General features: G+C 65.7%; 2 protein-coding genes across 2 annotated transcripts; one reads left to right on the top strand and one right to left on the bottom strand.

The window, feature by feature from the left end:
• Positions 1-337: 337 nt before the first annotated feature.
• Positions 338-4,910, bottom strand: GTSF1 (gametocyte specific factor 1). The gene is made up of 10 exons (XM_054806812.1): positions 4,730-4,910; positions 4,350-4,476; positions 4,174-4,263; positions 4,012-4,087; positions 3,832-3,892; positions 2,906-3,015; positions 2,397-2,471; positions 1,566-1,756; positions 1,377-1,463; positions 338-654 (listed from the first exon to the last, which is right to left on the bottom strand). The coding sequence occupies exons 1-10, from the start codon at positions 4,820-4,822 to the stop codon at positions 338-340; spliced, it is 1,227 nt and encodes a 408-aa protein (XP_054662787.1). The 5' UTR covers positions 4,823-4,910.
• Positions 4,911-6,289: 1,379 nt separating this feature from the next.
• NCKAP1L (NCK associated protein 1 like) lies at positions 6,290-15,717 on the top strand. The gene is made up of 31 exons (XM_054807249.1): positions 6,290-6,492; positions 6,723-6,833; positions 7,167-7,259; positions 7,371-7,427; positions 7,506-7,648; positions 7,747-7,837; positions 7,935-8,072; positions 8,167-8,215; positions 8,349-8,505; positions 8,768-8,824; positions 9,165-9,261; positions 9,555-9,664; positions 9,851-9,983; positions 10,095-10,176; positions 10,437-10,495; positions 10,689-10,834; positions 11,110-11,242; positions 11,418-11,537; positions 11,985-12,124; positions 12,292-12,423; positions 12,537-12,755; positions 12,889-13,019; positions 13,106-13,203; positions 13,328-13,421; positions 13,548-13,630; positions 13,744-13,824; positions 14,060-14,153; positions 14,301-14,417; positions 14,704-14,813; positions 14,913-15,002; positions 15,442-15,717. The coding sequence occupies exons 1-31, from the start codon at positions 6,391-6,393 to the stop codon at positions 15,565-15,567; spliced, it is 3,393 nt and encodes a 1,130-aa protein (XP_054663224.1). The 5' UTR covers positions 6,290-6,390; the 3' UTR covers positions 15,568-15,717.
• The last annotated feature ends 1,678 nt before the right edge of the window (positions 15,718-17,395 follow it).

Here is a 17,395-nt window from a genome sequence, read left to right as displayed (position 1 = left end):
GCTGGTTGTGCACACACGCGTGCGTAAGCGTGTGTAAGTGTGCGTAAGCGTGTGCGCGTTGCCGGGCAGAGCCCGTGGGGAACGCAGGGACAGGAACATGGGGAAAGGAACACGGGGACCCACGGCACGCGTGTGTCGTGCACACCCCTCCTTATACACGTGCACACCTGCCACACGCGTGTGCGCTCACGCACACACAGGGGTGCGGGTGGGGGCTGGCTGGGGGCCCAGGGACCATTCCCCCCCCCCTCCCATTTCTGCCCAGTCGCCCCCTGCTCCGAGGCAGCGTGGGGGGACACCCCCCCTCCCTGAGCTCCCACCCCCTTTTTGACCCTTTTCAGCGCCCCGATATTGAGTAAACCACCCCAAAACGTGGCTGTGATAACCCAGAATCAATCACAGGGTGTGATTTGAGGCCAGAAACGACAATTTTAGTGCTCGTGCGACGACGTGGGGGCCGGCCACTGCTCAGCCCTTCACCCGGCCCCGCCGTTTCTGGGCAGTTGTTGTTTTTCCACCTATTTTCCTGCCGTAACGAGTCCCGCTCGCCCTGCGGAGCCCGGCCGCCGGTGGAGATGCCCGCTCCGGGGCAGGATCCATCCCCGAGCCGGTATCGAGATCCAAACCTCAGCGGGAGGGAGGAATCCCAATGAGCTGCGGAGATAAAAAAAGGAAAAAAAAAAAAAAAAAATAAAAGGTGTAAAACCGCCCCAAAATGGTTTCACCGGGAGCGATTCCCGCCAGGGCATCCCCCCTCCCCGGCTGCGGCTCCCACCCCGGTGACTTCAAAGCACCCGTTGAGCCGGGGCTTTGGTGCTGCCATTTGCCAGACGCTCGCTGGTTCCTGCCCTCTTCCTTTTCCTGCCACTTTCAGACATAATTTGACAGTAAATAGGGGTTTTTTTTTTGCCGGTACGGGGGGGGGTTTCAGTCCCTGGGGCTTTGGGAGCCGTGTAAAGGTGGGCGCACACGGGGCGTTTCATCGCTGCGTGGAACAGAATGGGGAGAAATGGTTTAAGCGCGTGGGGCAAGGCCAAAAAGGTGTAAAATCTCCCCAAAAACGTAGCGCGGAGAAGCTCCTGGAGCAGGGTGGGAGGCAGGAGCCGCCGTCGCCGAAACACAGCGGTGCCACGGCACGTATCGGCACCGCCACCAAAATAAAAAACCGCCCCCGACTCTCCCTCCTCATCTCCTCACGTCCCCGTCGAGTGGGAAAACCCGACGGCTCCAGCTCTCCGGGATCTGCCGTTGCTCTCGAGGAGAGAAAAATAACAGCAAAATAGGTGGAAAAAAAAAAAAAAAAAAAAAGTGTGGGGGGGGAAACGCCTGTCGTTTCCCATCCGGCTCAGGGATGAAGAGCCAGCCCTCCAACCTACCCGGCCGGATCCACCCTCCGAGGAAAAACTCCCGGCAAGTGTTGCAAGGCCGTTGTTGGCACGGTTCGAAGCACACATGAAACTGCTCTGGAAACCACAGGGGAGAGATGTCAGGCAAAGCCGAAGCAGTCAGACGCTTTAAAATAAAGCGAAGCAACAAAGCCGGAGAAATTCCTCCTTAACCCTTACGGAGCAGGAAGGGATTCGGATGGCTTTCCACCTGCAGGCAAGGGCAGGCAGCAACGGGCAGGGCAGCGCGCGGGGGAAAAAACGTCGGAGGGGACGCCGGCACCGCAGCGGAAGAACGGGCTCCACGCGGGGACGGGGATTTGAGGCCGGGGAGGATGCGCTGGAGAGAAATCCCGATTCTCCGCATCGAGCTACGGGGGGATAAAATCCCCCTCCGTAAATGTAATAAACGGGTTTAAAACATGTCTAGGAGGAAAAAAAAAAAGAAAGAAAAAAAAAAAAAAGGCAGCCTCGGGCGAAGGTTAGCGCTTGGCAGGTTAAAGCCCGAGGAAGGAGCGGTCGCCGCTAGACGATTCGTGTTCGGCCTCCGGATTGGAGATGGAGGGAGGAAAAGCGTCTCCCAGATGGGCCGAGCCCAGGATGTGCGGCTCCTGCCAGATGTACGTTAACGGGAGTTATTAGTCGCATAAAAACCGCTCTGCAGCTGCAATTCTGGCGCTGGCGAGGGAGGAATTAATTGCAACACCAGATCACTCCTCCTCTGCCCGGCCAGGAGGGACCGACACAACCCCGCCTGCGCGCTCCCCCCCCCTCCCCGCCGCCGGACGGGGAAAGATATATATCTGACCTCCCCGTGAACCGCTGGAAAAGGGGTTTTTTTAAAAAAAAAAATCAAAAAGAGGAGGTTTTCCCCCCCCCAAACTCAGCCCCGCGGGGTCCCCGCCGCCTGCCTTGGATGACGGGGTGTTGGAAGAGGCTGGGGAGCGAACGGCGGCGACGGGGCGGGCAGGGAGCCCGGCGTGACACACGCGTTCCCGTTTCCACACGTACCGCCCCAAATCCGTCGGCCTCCTCATCTCCCGGCGCGGCGGGGGCTCCGTGGGGTCCCCCCGCACCCGGAGACATCTGGCTGGAAGGAGAAAGGGAGAAGGAATTAGGGGGGGTGTGCAGGGGGGGAAGGATTGGGGGATCCCCCCCGTTCCTGGGGTTGAGGGCAGTCTGGGTGTGACGGGTGTGTGTCACCGCCAGGCTGGCAGGGGGGGGACGGGGACAGCGTGACACATTTTTTGGAGGAATGCACGGGGTGGGGGGTTAATGAGGCTTCCCCGGCTGCCCCCCCCGGGCGGGGAACCCACGGCCCTGGGACACGGCCTGAGCAGGAGGCGCCCACGTTGCGCAAGAGGCACTAAAATAGTCCCCCCCCAGCCCAAAATCTGGGCAGCGCCCGCCTGGAAATGCCTGGTGTGGTGGGGGAGGGACAGGGACAGGGGGGGATCTGGTGTCCTGGGGGGGACACAGGAGCCCCCCAGGCACCGGGACTGGGGAGGGTTTGGGGTCACCTTGAGCCGGTTCGGTCACGGTCGTCCTCTTCATCGCTGTTCACGTCAGAGCCCGAGTTTAGGGGTGGTTGGGGACGGCGTGAGGGGGGCGCTGGGGGGGCGAGGGGGTGCTGGGGGGGTGACAGGGACATGGGCTGCCCAGGGGGTGACAGGGACACACTGGGGGGGATACAGGGACATGGGTGAGGGGCAGGGATAAACTGGGAGGGTGACAGGGACACAGGGGTTATGGGGACACACTGGGGGGGGTAAGGACGCACTGGGGGGGGTGACAGGGACACAGGGGTTATGGGGACGCACTGGGGGGGGCTGAGTACACATTTGGGGGGTGACAGGAACACACGGGTTATGGGGACGCACTGGGGGGGTGAAGACACATTGGGGAGGTGACAGGGACACAGGGGTTATGGGGACACGGACAGGCCGGGGGCCGAGGTCCCGCCGTGCACTGGAGCTGTTGCCCCCCGCACCCCCCATGGGGTTGCAGCCCCCACCCCCACCCCGAGTGGGGCACCAGGCCCCACCCCCTCCCATCTGTCCCGAGGGGTGGGGCCAGCGCAGAGCACGCTGGGAGCCCCTGGACCCACGCCGGGGTCCCCTGGGTCCCCAACCCTGGGGTGTCCCCGTCCCCATCCCGTGGGTATCCCCAGCCTCTGTCCCGTGGGGGTGGCCCGGTCCCCACCCCACAGGGTGTCCCCCCCCGTGTTCCCCCCACTCCGTGACGGGACACCACACACACTCGCAGGCAGCGTATTTCCAACATGCATTTAAAACCCGTGGGTACAATCACCCCCCACAGCAGCACCCGAGGGGTCACCACCCCCCCCGGGACCACGATCCCCCTGGGTCTGGGGGAGAGACGGGCACCGCCCCGGTCCTGCCGCCACCGTCCGCGGTCCCTCCTGTGCCTGCCACCGTGCACCCACCGCGGGGTGTCCTGTGGCCCCCTTGCTTCCGCTATGGCTTGTGGGTGCTGCTGGGGCAGAGCTGGGGGGGCGAGAGAGGATCAGGGGTGTCAGTGTGGGCAGCACCCTGAGGGGGAGGGGGGGGCCCATCCATCTGTGGGCACCCAGGGAGGGGGCGTCCCCGGCCCTGCGGGTTCCTACCTGTCGCACGGGAGGAGCAGGTCATTCGTCCTGACGTGGAGGATGAACGGCGGGGGGTCCTCAAGGTCCTCCAGCTCTGCAAAGAGTGAGGGGACAGGGATGTGCCAGCTTTGGGGTGACACTGTGGTGGGGACCACTGCTTGGCACCCCAGGGACACTCACCAGCCTCCCAGTCCTCCTGACACGGGGGGCCCTGCCAGGCCGTGGGGACCTCTGGTTGCTTCAGCCCATTGTTGAGGGGTGCACCCATCTCTGCGGGAACAGAGGGGACAGTTGCAGGGGGGACACAGGTGAGCATGGCCGCCGGGGTGGCGGGGAGTGGCAGGGCCACGCTGTACCGTGGGGGAGGTCGGGCTGGCGCTTGTCGGGACAGGAGATGACGTGGCTCCGCAGCTCGGCCTGGGGCACCCTATGCCTGGCGTTGAAGGGGCAGGTGGCAAGCGTGCGGGCCACCCGTGGGTTGTTCTGGGGGGGGGCCGAGGAGAGGCGAGAGGCGCTGGGTTGGGGGCTGGGGGGGCCTCTGCCTCAGCCCTGGCTGACCCCTGGCCCCCAGCAGGCCTCCACCACCTGCAAGCCTCAGCCCTGGCTCCCCGTAAGCCCCAACTCCGGCCCCCAGCAGGCCCCGGCCTCCAGGAGGCCCCGACCCCCAGCAGGCCCCAGGCCCCGGCCCCCAGCAGGCCCCGGCCCCCAGCAGGCCCCAATCCCGGTCCCCGCTCACCCGCTGGCACTTGACGAGGTGGTAGGGCAGCCGGGACACCCGGACCTGGTGACTCTTGTCGTAGGGACACTGGACGAGCGCCTCGGGGTCCATGGCTGGGCACAGGCCCGGGCCCTGCCCGGCCGCTCGGCGCAACAGACTCCCAACGGGCCTCGCGCGGCGCCGCGTCGCCACGGCAACGGGGCCTAGCTTCCGGTGAAGCCTGCGGGGGGGGCCCGCCGCGCTCCGCTGTCGCCATGGCAACGGGGCCTGCCGGCCGGCCGCCGCGGGGCGCCCGTAGCGCGGCTGGGTAGGCCCGGGCGGTGCTCTGGGAGCCCAAGCAGCGTTACACGGGCCCCAGGAGGTGTTATATGAGCCCAGACAATGTTATATGGGCCCTGAGCGGTGCTATAGGAGCCCCAGGTAGTGCTATATGAGCCCAGACAATGTTATATGAGCCCTGGGTTGTGCTATATGGACCGCGGGCTGCGCTATATGGGCGCAAACAATGTTATGTGGGCCATGGGTGGTGCTACGTGAACCCAGGTGATGTTATATGGGCGCTGGGCAGTGCTATATGGGCCCTGGGCTGTGCTATATGGACCCTGAGCAGTGCTATGTGAGCCCTGGGTTGTGTTATATGAGCCCTGGGCTGTGCTATATCGGCCCTGGGCTGTCCTATATGGGCCCTGGGCTGTGCTATATGAGCCCTGGGCTGTGCTATATGAGCCCTGGGCAGTGCTATATGGGCCCTGGGCTGTGCTATATGGGCCCTGGGCTGTCCTATATGAGCCCTGAGCAGTGCTATATGAGCCCTGGGCAGTGCTATATGAGCCCTGGGCTGTGCTATATGAGCCCTGGGCAGTGCTATATGGGCCCTGGGCTGTGCTATATGGACCCTGAGCAGTGCTATATGGGCCCTGGGCTGTGCTATATGGACCCTGAGCAGTGCTATATGGACCCTGAGCAGTGCTATATGAGCCCTGGGCTGTCCTATATGGGCCGTGGGCTGTGCTATATGGGCCCTGGGCAGTGCTATATGGGCCTGGGTTGTGTTATATGGGCTCTGAGCCACGTTACACGGGCCTAGGAAGTTGTATATGGGCCCCGGTGGTGGTATATGGGCCTGGATTGTCTTGTATGGACCCTGGGTGCTGTTATAGGGCCTTGCATGGTGTTATACGGACCTGGGTGCTGTTATATGGGTCGCGGTTGGCGGTGTAGGGTCCTGGGTGCTGGTGTAGGGCCGTGGCTGGTGCCATATGTTACCTGGCTGCGGCCAGCGTCACGTGGTGACACCCGGCGCTATATGGTCCTGGTGAATGTAACACGGCTGGGACTGGTGCTATATGGCTGTAGCCAGCACAAACCCGGCTGTGACGGTGTCACCTGCCACAGCTGGTGTCATATGGCCATGGACGGTGTCATCAGGCCATGGATGATGTCATCATCGGGCCACGGCCAGCATGGCACGGCCACGGCCAGACCTACATGGCCGTGATGTCACACAGCCATGGCGTCAGGCGCTGGCGGTGTCACGGGGTGGTGGCAGCGATGTCACGTGGCGGTGGCCCCAGCTCAGGGCCCAGCCCAGGAAGCCCAGGAAGGGGAAGTTGGGTATTGGGGCCCGATCGGGGACTGTGGGGGACACAGGGTGGCCCCCTCCTGACCACATCGCTGCCATGTCGCTGCCCTCCGTCTACCAGAACAAGTTCGCCGAGAAGCTGACGATCCTCAATGACCGGGGACGGGGTGTCCTCGTCCGCATCTACAACATCAAGAAGGTGGGTGCGGGGTGGGGGTGGGGCTGGGTGCCTGGGACCCCTGAGGGGGACGGGTTGGGGTACAGGACATTGGGGTACCCCACCCCGTCTACTGGGGAAGAGCCTGGGTTCTTCCTGGAACGAGGGTTGTGAAGAAATGGGGTGGTGGGATCACGAGGTGGGTTCTGATGGGGGGGTTGAGCCCAAGAGGGGATTTTTGGGGGGGTCTGACGCTGAGGGGATCCCCGCAGACCTGCTCCGACCCCAAGACGCGGCCACCCTTCCTCAGTGACAAGGCCATGGAGTCCTCCGTCAAGTTCATCAACAAGAAATTTCCTCACTTGGACGTGCGGAGCAGCACGGTGAAGGACCGGGGTGTCCCCTCTGTCCCCAACCCCCTGTGCCTCCCCATCCCATGTCAGCCCTACCTGGACGTCAGCTCTGTCCCCAACCCTGTGTCACCCCACCTCCAGTGTCCTCACCATCCCCACCCTGCGTTGTCCCACCATCCGGTGTCCACACTGTCCCCCACGTGTCACCCTGGTCCGTGTCACCTCACCTTGTGTCACCACCACCTGGCTTCCCCTCCATCCCTCTCCCTTGGTCATCCTGCCACTCCTTGCTCCCATGTCACCCCAGCCTGGGTGTCCCCCCCGTGACACCCCACCCTGAGTGTCCCCTTTGTCCCTTTGCAGCAACACTTGGGACCAGTGCACAAGGACAAGGGGGACATCGCCCGGGCGCTGGGACCCTTCTACCAGTCCTTCCTGGATGTCCTGGAGTTCAGGGTGAGCTGGGGCGTGTGGCGGGGGGCAGAGCAGGGTGCTGGGGGGCAGCGGTGGCATTTCAGACCTTGGCGGGGACAGCAGTGACACAGCCCCTTGTCCCCTCCCTGCCAGGACCACGTCTACGAGTTGTTGAACACCATCGACGCTAGCCAGTGCTTCTTTGACATCGTGAGTGGGGGGTGCCCCGGGGGGTATTTTGAGGGTGTCACGGCTGTGCCCATGTGCTCACAGCTGTCCCCTCCCCAGCACGTCAACTACGACTTCACCAAGAGCTACCTGGACCTGGTTGTCACCTACGTGTCCCTCGTCCTGCTGCTGGCCCGCACTGAGGACCGCCGGCTGCTCATCGGCATGTACCACTGCGCCCACGAGATGAGCCACGGCACCAGGTGGGTCGGATGGCCTCACCGAGGCTGTCCCCGCGGACTGTCCCCACTGGGGCTGGCCCTGAGGACCATCCCTGACCCCCATGCCACCGTCCCCGCAGTGACCCCAGCTTCACCCGCCTGGGACAGATGGTGCTGGAGTATGACCACCCCCTCAAGAAGCTGACGGAGGAATTTGGGCCGCACACCAAGGTGGGATGGGAGCTCCTGAGGGTCCTGTGAGCCAGCAGGGCTGCATCCTGCCCCGATCCACCCCACAGCCACCCCTTGATGTCCCCCTGTCCCCCAGGCTGTCACCAGCGCCCTCCTGTCCCTCTATTTCCTCTTCGCCCGGAGGAACCAGGGGGCCGAGCAGTGGCGCAGCGACCAGCTCCTCAGCCTGCTCAGCACCGCCGGCACCATGCTCAGCCCCGCCAGCTCCGACACCGTGAGTGCCACCGCACCGCAGGGACCGGGACGGGTCCCGGGAGGAGGCTTCGAGAGGGCTGAGGGCGGTGACACGGTGACACCTGTGTCCCCAGATGGCCTGTGAGTACCTGTCCCTGGAGGTGATGGAGCGCTGGATCCTCAGTGAGTCCTTGCGGTGCTTGCGGGTCCCCAGCCCCACGCGGGCAGCCTGGCTCCCGGTTTGGGGCCATCCCCGTGCCTGCTGCGGGGCCGGCAGCGCGGGCAGCCCCTGCCTGCCTGATGGTTGTGCCCGCAGTGGGGTTCCTGGTGTGCCCGGGGGCGCTGGCCTCGTCCCCACAGTGCCTGGAGCTGTGGCGGCTGGCACTGCAGGGCTCGCTCTACATCACTCTCCTCCGCGACGAGGCCCTCCAGGTCCACAAGGTCACCGAGGAACTGTTCAGCAGCCTCAAAGGGTAACGGCCGTGCCAGCGCCGGGGCCGTGGAGGGTGCCAGGGGGATGCCGCGGTGGATGCCAGGGGCTGGGGGTTCTGCCAACAACTCTGTTGGGTGCCAGGGGCTGCGCCGGGTGCCAGGAGACTTCGCAGGGTGCCAGGAAGTTGTGCTGGGTGCCAGGGGCTGGGGGCTGTGCCAGGGGCTCTGTGGGGTGCCAGGGGCTCTCCTGGGTGCCGTGCTGAGTGCCGTGCCTGGCACCGCGCGGCCGTGACTCTCTCGCAGCTACGGGAAGCGAGTGGCCGATCTCAAGGAGTGCAAGGAACACGCCGTGGCTCACAGGTTGGGGACTTGGAGGGGGGACAGCAGGTCTGGGGGGACTGGGGAGGGTCCCAGGGGTCCTGGGGAGCCGGGAGGTCTCAGGGCATCCCAAAGGATTGGAGGATCCTGGGGGTCCCATGAGTCCCAGAGAGCTGGGGGGGTCCCAGAGTCTCCTGGGGGTGCCAGCACCCTGGGGGGTGGCTGGGGTGCCCCGATCGGGTCCGCACTGGCCCTGTGCCACAGCCCCCACCTTTGCCACGTGGTGCCTGTGATGTCCCCACTGGGTGAGTGGAGTGACTGGGGGGGTTGGTTGGGTGGCCCTGACCCCGACCCTCACCGTGACCGTCCCCCCCCCCGGCAGCGGCTCCCTGCACCGGGGCCGGCGGGCGTACCTGCGCGGGGCCGTGCGGGAGCTGGAGGCGCTGCTGGAGGATCAGCCCGGGCTGCTGGGACCCAAGGTGAGCACGGGGGCAAGGGGCAGGATTCAGGGTGCAGGGGGTGCGTGGGTGCAGGATTTGGGGTGCAGGGGATGTGTGGATGCATGTTTTGGGTGCAGGGGGTGTGTGGGTGCAGGGTTTGGGTGCAAGGGGCTGGGTGGTGGGGCTCTGCGTGTGCGTGGAGATGTGAAATGGGTGCAGGGAGGGTCTGTGGGTGGGGGTGCCAGCCCGGTGCCATGTGGTGGCAGTGCCCTGGGCCATCGGTGCCAGCCCGGTGGCAGTGCCTGGTGCCCTCTAACTCCCGCTCTGCCCAGGCCCTCTTCGTCTTCATGGCGCTCTCCTTCTGCCGGGACGAGGTGAGCTGGCTTGTGCGGCACGCTGAGCATGTCACCAAGACCAAGACGCCCGAGGACTTCGCTGACAGGTAGGCATGGCATGTGGGCACCGGTGCCGGGCAGGGGGGATCCGTGCCCACGGGGGGCACCCCCAGCAGTGGGCAGGCCGGTCTCACGGTGGGGGCTGCCCTGGGGAAACGCTGGGGTGCCGTAGGCACGGCTGGTACCGGCGGGGTTTGGCGGGCACAGGCTCTGACCGGCGGCTCTGGCGGCAGCTACATCGCAGAGCTGCTTTTTCTCATGGAGCAGCTGCGGAGCCTGGTGCGGCGGCAGGTCAGGGTGCTGCAACGCTACCACGTCCAGTACCTCGCCCGCTTCGACGCCCTGGTGCTCAGCGAAGTCATCCAGGTACCGCAGGGCACTGGCAGGGGCTGACCTGTGTCCTCCGTTGGGCCTTTCCGTGTCCCCTGCGCCCTATCCTGGCTGTCCCTCATCCTGTCCCCATCCCCGGCCCTGCAGAACCTCTCCGTGTGCCCCGAGGAGGAGTCCATCATCCTGTCGTCCTTTGTCAGCTCCCTCTCGGCTCTCTCCGTCAAGGAAGGTATGGTCCGTGTCCCCCCTGGGAACTGACGTACCCCCTCCCCGGGAGCCCTGCAGCAGTCCTGGACCACGCTGGGCACCCAGGCACGGGCTTGAGGGGACAGTGGGGAGATGGCAGCTCCTGGGGGTCCTGTGGGTGGGCACTGCCACCCCAGACTGGCCCCCCCTGGACCAGTACCTCCAAATTAGCACCCCCAGACTGACACTGCCCTCAGCCCTCTCCCCATGGCCAAGTCTCCCCACGGTTCTGTTTCCCCGCAGCTGATGTCAAGGAGCAGTTTGATTTCACACCGCTGCGCCTGGACTGGTTCCGGCTGCAGGTGCTGTCCCTATCCCTGTCCCTGTCCTTGTCCCTGTCCCCATCCCAATCCCCGTCCTTGTTCCCATCCCTGTGCCAATCTCCTTCCTCTCTCCCCATCCCTGTCCCCATCCCCTTCCCTATTACTGTCCCCATCCCTGTCCTTGTCCTCATCCTCTTCCCCTGCCCTGTCCCCGAGCGCGCTGTCCCCCCAGGCCTACACCAGTGTGGCCAAGGCCTCGCTGCCACTGGGCTCCAACCCGGACGTGGGTCGCGTCATGAACCTCATCATCTTCCACACCAAACTGCTCGACTCCCTGGAGGAGCTGCTGGCCGAGGCCTCCGACCTCTCCGACCTCTGGTGAGTACAGGAACCTGCTCTGCCTCAGTTTCCCCACAGTCACGGGGGGGTTCACCATGGTTGGGGGTCTTTGAGCCACGTCCTGCACCCCAGCACGCATGGAAACGTGACGGGTGTGGGAAGGGATGGAAGTGTCACCCATGGGAGAGGTTGGGTGACATACACAGGGACGTGGGGACAGGGACGACACACGTGTGGCGCAGGAACGGCGTGTCCAGAGAGACGAATCCCCTTCCTGCCCTCCCTGCCCCCTTCTTCTGCCCCCACCCCTGCAGTTTCTACCCTCGTCCCGTGGAGAAGATGTTTTTGGCGACGATGGAAGAGCCCTCGATGCTGCGCTACAGCATCGCCTTCCCTCTGCTCTGCGGCCACTTCTCCCACTGCGTCCACCCCATGTGCCCGGAGGAGGTGGGTTCCGCTACCCGGGGGGACATGGGGGATGCAGGGACACCGTGGCTGGCTGCTCCTACCACATGTGGGTAGGGGACAACGGCAGCCTCATGGCCTCGAGGCAGCTGGTGGCACGCCGCAGACGCTGCCGTGTGCCACGTGCCGTGACGGTGCCGTGGCTTTCCCCCCGCAGTACCCCCACCTGAAGGCCATAGCGCTGGGGATGTGCAACAAGTTCCTGGAGGAGATGGCCCGGCAGGCCAGCGCCTGCATCATGGACGCCTGCGCTGAGCAGCACAACCTCAGCGAGCAGGTGAGGGTCGCGCCTCCGAGGTCTCTGTGGCTTTTGGGATCTCCATCACCTTCAGGATCTCTGTGGCCTTCGGGGTCTTTGGGGTCTCCAGGATCTCTGTAGTCTTTGGGGTCTCCATGGGCTCTGTGGCTTCCATGGTCTTTGTGGCCTTTGGGGTCTCTGTGGCCTCTATGGCCGTTGTGGCTTCCAGAGTCTCCGTGGTCTTTGGGGTCTCCGTGTCCTCTGAGGTCTCTGTGGTGTCTTTGTCCCTTGGGACCTCCAGGTCTCCAGGACCTCCGTGGCCTCCATGTTCTCCAAAGCCTTGGCACAGCAGAGGCCACGGGGGGAACATCTGGCAGGGCATGTCCCCAGTTCCACCCTGGGGACGGTGACCTCTGGTCCTGGATGCCCTGGTTGGGCTGTCCTTGGTGCCGTGGCCCATGGTAACGCGCTGCCCATGTCTGGCAGCTGCTGCCCAAGCACTGCGCCTCCACCGTCAGCAAAGCCCGCAACAAGAAGACCCTGAAGCAGCCGGCCAAGAAGGGGGAGCCCGAGCGGGACAAGCCGGGGGCCGAGAGCCAGAGGAAGGACCGGACCCTGACCACCAAGTGAGAGCCGCCCGGGTGGCTAGCGAGGGTGGGCAGGGGGCTAGTGGGGAGCGGTGGCCACCAGACCTCGGGTGTGGGCATGGTGTGAAGTGGGGGCACGGCGCGACTGTGGGGTTGTCCCCATGGGGCTGTGGTGTGGCTAACGGCGCCTGTCCCCCCCACCCCAGCATGGACAAGCTGCACCTGACGCTGGCCGAGCTGTCCCTGAGCCTCAACCACGTGCCAAACTTCACCGTCTTCGAGCACACGGTGACGCCGGCCGAGTACCTCAGCAGCCACCTGGAGACACGCTTCACCAAGTAGGGACCGCGCCAGGGACGTGGGACACGGCGGGGCCAGGGTGGGCCGTGGGTGCTGCCGGGGAGGGGACACTGGGCCACAGCTTCCAGACAGCCCCTTCTTGTCCCCACAGAGCCATCGTGGCCATGGCCGGCTACAGCCAGGCCACGCAGGAGGTGGCCCGGCCCTCGGAGGTGCTGGTGGGGCTGAGCGCCTACGTGAGCTTCATCCAGTCGCTGGGGCATTTCGTGGGCTTGGACACGGGGCGCATCATCCGCAACGTCCTTCTGCAGCAAACGCAGCCCCGTGACGCCGCCGGCGAGCAGACGCTCACCACCATCTACACCAACTGGTGGGTGCCACGCTGGGACCGGCGTCCTCCCTCCCTCCCTCGTGGGAGGTGGCCCCGCGGTGCTGTGGGTCGCCGTGGGTGGCGGTGCCGTGGGTTGCGGCGTGGGATGGTGGCAGCAGCTCGGTGTCCACAGGTACCTGGAGGCCCTGCTGCGGCAGGCCAGCACCGGGGCCATCGTCCTGGCCCCTGCCCTGCAGGCTTTCACCACGGTGCCCCGGGAGGGCGAGCCCCCTTTCAGCGCCGCCGAGTTCTCCGATGTCTCAGGTAAGGGATGGAGGATGCTGCAGGGAGGGGGGATTGTCACCCCCCTGACCCCGCTGATGTCCCCATCCTTGTCCCCCACCCTGCAGAGATGCGGGCGCTGGCCGAGCTTATCGGGCCGTACGGCATGAAGTTCCTCAGCGACAACCTCATGTGGCACGTGGGCTCCCAGGTCACCGAGCTGAAGGTAGGGCTGGGGGCCAGGGCTGCGGTCGGGGGGGGGCTGGCGGCTTGCTGGTCAGTGTGGAGTGGGGGGCAGAGTGGCCGGGACACCCCGGTCCCCGCTGCCACCAGCCCCACGTCCCCCGCAGAAGCTGGTCAACGAGAACATGGACACGCTGGTCCAGCTGCGCTCCAGCTCCTGCAAGCCCGAGCAGATGGCAGCTCTGCTGCCGCGGCTGACCTGTGAGTTTGGGGGGAAGCGGGGACATGGAGGGGGAGCGTGGGGCTGGCACACGCGCGTGCATACACACACACACACGCATGTGCGTGTGCAAACGCACGTCACCGCTGACCCCTCTCCTCCCGCAGCGGCCGATAACGTCCTGAAGCGCATGACCATCATCGGGGAGATCCTGAGCTTCCGCGCCATGGCCCAGCAGGGCCTGCGGGAGGTGGGTGCCCCCCACCCCATGGGTCTCCTGCCCCATGGGACCCCCACCCACAGGCCCCACCGCCTAGGGAGGGGTCAGCAGGAGCCCTGTGAGCATCCACCTTCTCTCTGCAGGTCTTCTCCCACCACTGCCCGTTCCTGATGGGCCCCATCGAGTGTCTGACAGACGTTGTCACCCCCGACACCGACATCCAGGTGGGCACAGAGGGGGACGGGGACAGGGTGGCACCTCCCATGCTCGGGACAGCTGTCCCCAGGCAGGGCTGGTCGCTGCTGTCCCGTACCCACCGTGTCGGGTGGCACCGCATGATGCTACGGGGCACTGCGTGACATTGCCTGGCACCGTGTGGCATTGCGTGGTCTCCCGCGCCCCGTTTCACCCCGTGTCCCCAGCCCTGAGCCTGCGACGTCCCTGTCGTCCCCCCCCCAGGTCACCCTGAGCATCTTCGAGCTGGCCTCCGCCGCGGGGATCCCCTGCGAGATCGACCCCGCGCTGGTGAACGTCCTTGCTGGCAGCAAGACGGGTACCACCACGGGGGGCTGTCCTTGAGATCCGTGACCCTGCCACGGACCCCCAGCCCCGCTCACCTTTCCCCACCCTGTGTCACCTTCCTGGGACCCCCGGGGTCCCCTCTTGGACCACCGTCTAGTGTCACCTCCCTCCCCGGCAGACGGCTCGTCCCCGGAGGAGGACTACAAGGTGGCCTGCCTGCTCCTGGTCTTTGTGGCCGTGTCCCTGCCCCTGCTGGCCTCTGACCCGGCGTCCGTCTACAACACCGAGGTGGACGGTGAGGCTCGGCTGTGTCCCTGGCAGCTTTGTCCCTGTGTCCCCAGTCCTGGCTGCGTCCCCCTGACACCACAGTTCCCCGGTGTCACACCTTGTGCGTGCTGGGACCTCCGATGTCCCCGGAGCCACGGCTGAGCGTTGGTGGGGCCAGCAGTACCCCAGGACTGGCGGGGCTGGTGCCAAGGGAGGTGGGCACAGCAGAGGCCCTGTGCTGTCCCCACCCTCCCGTGTCCCAGCCTCCCCGTGTCCCCAACCTCGCCGTGTCCCCAACCTCCCCGTGTCCCCAGGCTATAACAACAACATCCACTGCCTGGCCAAGGCCATCATCCACGTGTCGGCCGCCCTCTTCACTGTCCACAACAAGAACATCGAGACCCACCTCAAGGAGTTCCTGCTGGTGAGAGCGGCCGGGGGCCACAGCTGTGCCTGGCAGGGGGGGTGGGCACCCTCCCGGGGTGGGCGCCGTCCCCAGCGCTGATCAGGATCCGTCCCTTAGCTGGCCTCCGTCAGCCTCCTGCAGCTGGGCCAGGAGACGGACAAGCTGCGTGCCAGGAACCGCGACTCCATCTCCCTGCTCATGCATCTGGTGAGTGGCGGCGGGGCCCCGGGGTGCTCCTGGGTGGGCTGTGGGGTGCTCCTGAGTGGGCACATCCCAGTTCCACATCTCCGCAGGGCTCCAGCTCTGCCCAGGCTGCTCCCCAGCCGGCTCCGGGTGCTCAGCCCTTGCCCAGCTCTGGTTGGGCCTGGGGGGCCGGATCCAGCTCCGACACCCCTGGAGAGAGGCTGGGCTGGCCGAGACGGGGGGGGGGCGGGGGCGGGATTGGTATTCAGGGGGCGCTCGCCCTCACTGAAAAACAATTTAAATGCAAATATTTCAATCTGGAGCTGGGGCACGGGAACCATCCGGGGAGGGAGGACCCGGCGTTGCCGAGGAGGGGCTGGGGGCCAGCTCCCCTCTCTGGCAAGGAAGGGGAAACTGAGGCAGAAGCGTGGGCTGCTGACGCTCTGTGTGTCCCCTCTCTCAGATCGTGGCGGAGTCATCCTTCCTGACGGTGGACATGCTGGAGACCTGCTTCCCCTACGTCCTGCTCCGCAACGCCTACCGCGAGGTGTGTCGGGAAAACCTGCTCAGCAGGGTCCCCTCGCACTGACCCCTGCCCTCGCGTGCCCCTTCCCCTCGAACCGCCCTGCGCCGGGACCCCCAGGTCCTCCCTCAACCCCTGGGTGCCACCACGCTGTCCCCAACCCTCCCCGTCCTGTCCCCCAGCCATCACCGCCTGCACTAAACCACTTTCCCCCCCGACGGCTGCATCTGACTCGTGGCTAGGAGGGACCCAGGGAATATTTGGTGCCGGGTCTGACCTAGCACCCCAGGGTGGGGGCCTGGGCCCGTGGGTCCAGCTGAAATAACCTCCTGTGGGTGCTTCGGGGGGGTTCGGGGGGGTCTGGGGTTGCTGGGGACCTTGTGGAGCTGGGACACGGAGGGACTGGAGCTGCTGGCAGGATTTACCAGCTTTAATTAAAGCTGCTGCTTCTCAGGGCAATGATCCTGGCCAGCCCCGTGCCTCAGTTTCCCTTCTCCCACCCGTCCAGGGACGTTTCAAGTCACGTTTCCGCCCCCCCCCCCCGTCTCAGGGTGTTTATTTTTCTCCCGTGCAGCATCTTGGGGGAAAATTAATGGGACGAGGGAAGGAGGCGGCGGGGCGGCCGTTGCCATTCTGCTCACGGCCGGCTGCTCCGGCATGAGTCACCGGCCATGCCGGGCGGGGGGGGACGGCGGCTGCCGCGGCCACGAGCCCCCTCGCCAGAGCCCCCTCGTCAGAGCCCGGTGCTACCGGGGCTGGGGGAGGCCGAGCGTGTGGCCCCGGCAACCAAACTGAACCGCAGCCTTGATCGTGTGGCCATGCTGAATGAAGCGTGCGGCCGCCTCGTCCGGCACTAATTGCTTTATTAATTCATCCGGGGAGGGAGGGGGTAAAAAATGCTCCGGAGCAGGCTGGACTCCTCCGCTGCCCCCTCCGGTTATGCTCCCAGGGGGCTGAACTCCCCCGAATTAACGCCCAGAACCACCTGATTATTCCAGATTGCTGCAAAAGTCTATTTTCGCGCTCATCAATCACGATATTAAGCGGTAACGAGCTCCCGAGGCTCCCCGCCGGCAGCACGGCTTTGTCTCGCGCGCATCTCTGCCCACGGCCTCTCCCGCACCCACCGTCCCCCGCGCGCCCCGGCCCCCCACCCTGGGCTGCTCCGCACCGTGGAGTCCCTGTCTTTGTTCAAGTTGCTGCCCCCAGCCCTCCTCTGAGCCCCCCAAAAGTTTGGGGACCCCAAAATACCCCCAGTGGGGTGTGGGAGCTCCCACACCGTGTGCCGGGGCTCACAGCCCACCTTGGTGACCCCGGCATGCAGGTGGGGGTCCCATGGGTGCCCCCTGCACCCACAGAACACCCCACCGAAGTGGGTGAACCCCATGGGAGGGGGTGCAGCCCCCTATTTGGAGGCTAACCAGATGCATCCCTGGGCAGCACCCATGGGTGCTAGCTGGCAAAGGCCAGGAGGTGACATGGCCCGGTGGGCTGGGACCTGGCTGAGCCCCTGGGGATGGTGGGCCAAGGTGGGAGCTGGGGGACGGTGCCCCGAGGAGGGGGGGGCCCACCTGGCCCCCCGATGCCGGTGCGGCGGTGGGTGCTGCGCACACCTACGGCGTTACATAAGGGCTTATTAATATTCCCTGGGGGCTGCGGCTCAGCGCGTGCCGCGGGAGGCGGCGCGGGTGCTGCCGTGCCCCCCTTGACTTGCTGGGACCCACCCGGGGCTCTGGGACCCCAATACCCCCCCCCGGTGTGTGCCCGGAGCCCCCCAGGCCCTCGGCTTCAGCCGCGGCACCCTGAGGTTTCCTGATGGGACACGGACGGGATGGGGGGGCCACAGGGTGGGGGACAAAGTGTGTGCAGGGCAGGGGGTGCAGGGGGCCGTGGG

Source organism: Grus americana, chromosome 31, assembly GCF_028858705.1.
Source record: "Grus americana isolate bGruAme1 chromosome 31, bGruAme1.mat, whole genome shotgun sequence".
Classification (NCBI taxonomy): Eukaryota; Metazoa; Chordata; class Aves; order Gruiformes; family Gruidae; genus Grus; species Grus americana.
The sequence above is the reverse complement of the archived record's forward strand: the minus strand, read 5'-3'. Positions and strand labels throughout refer to the sequence as shown.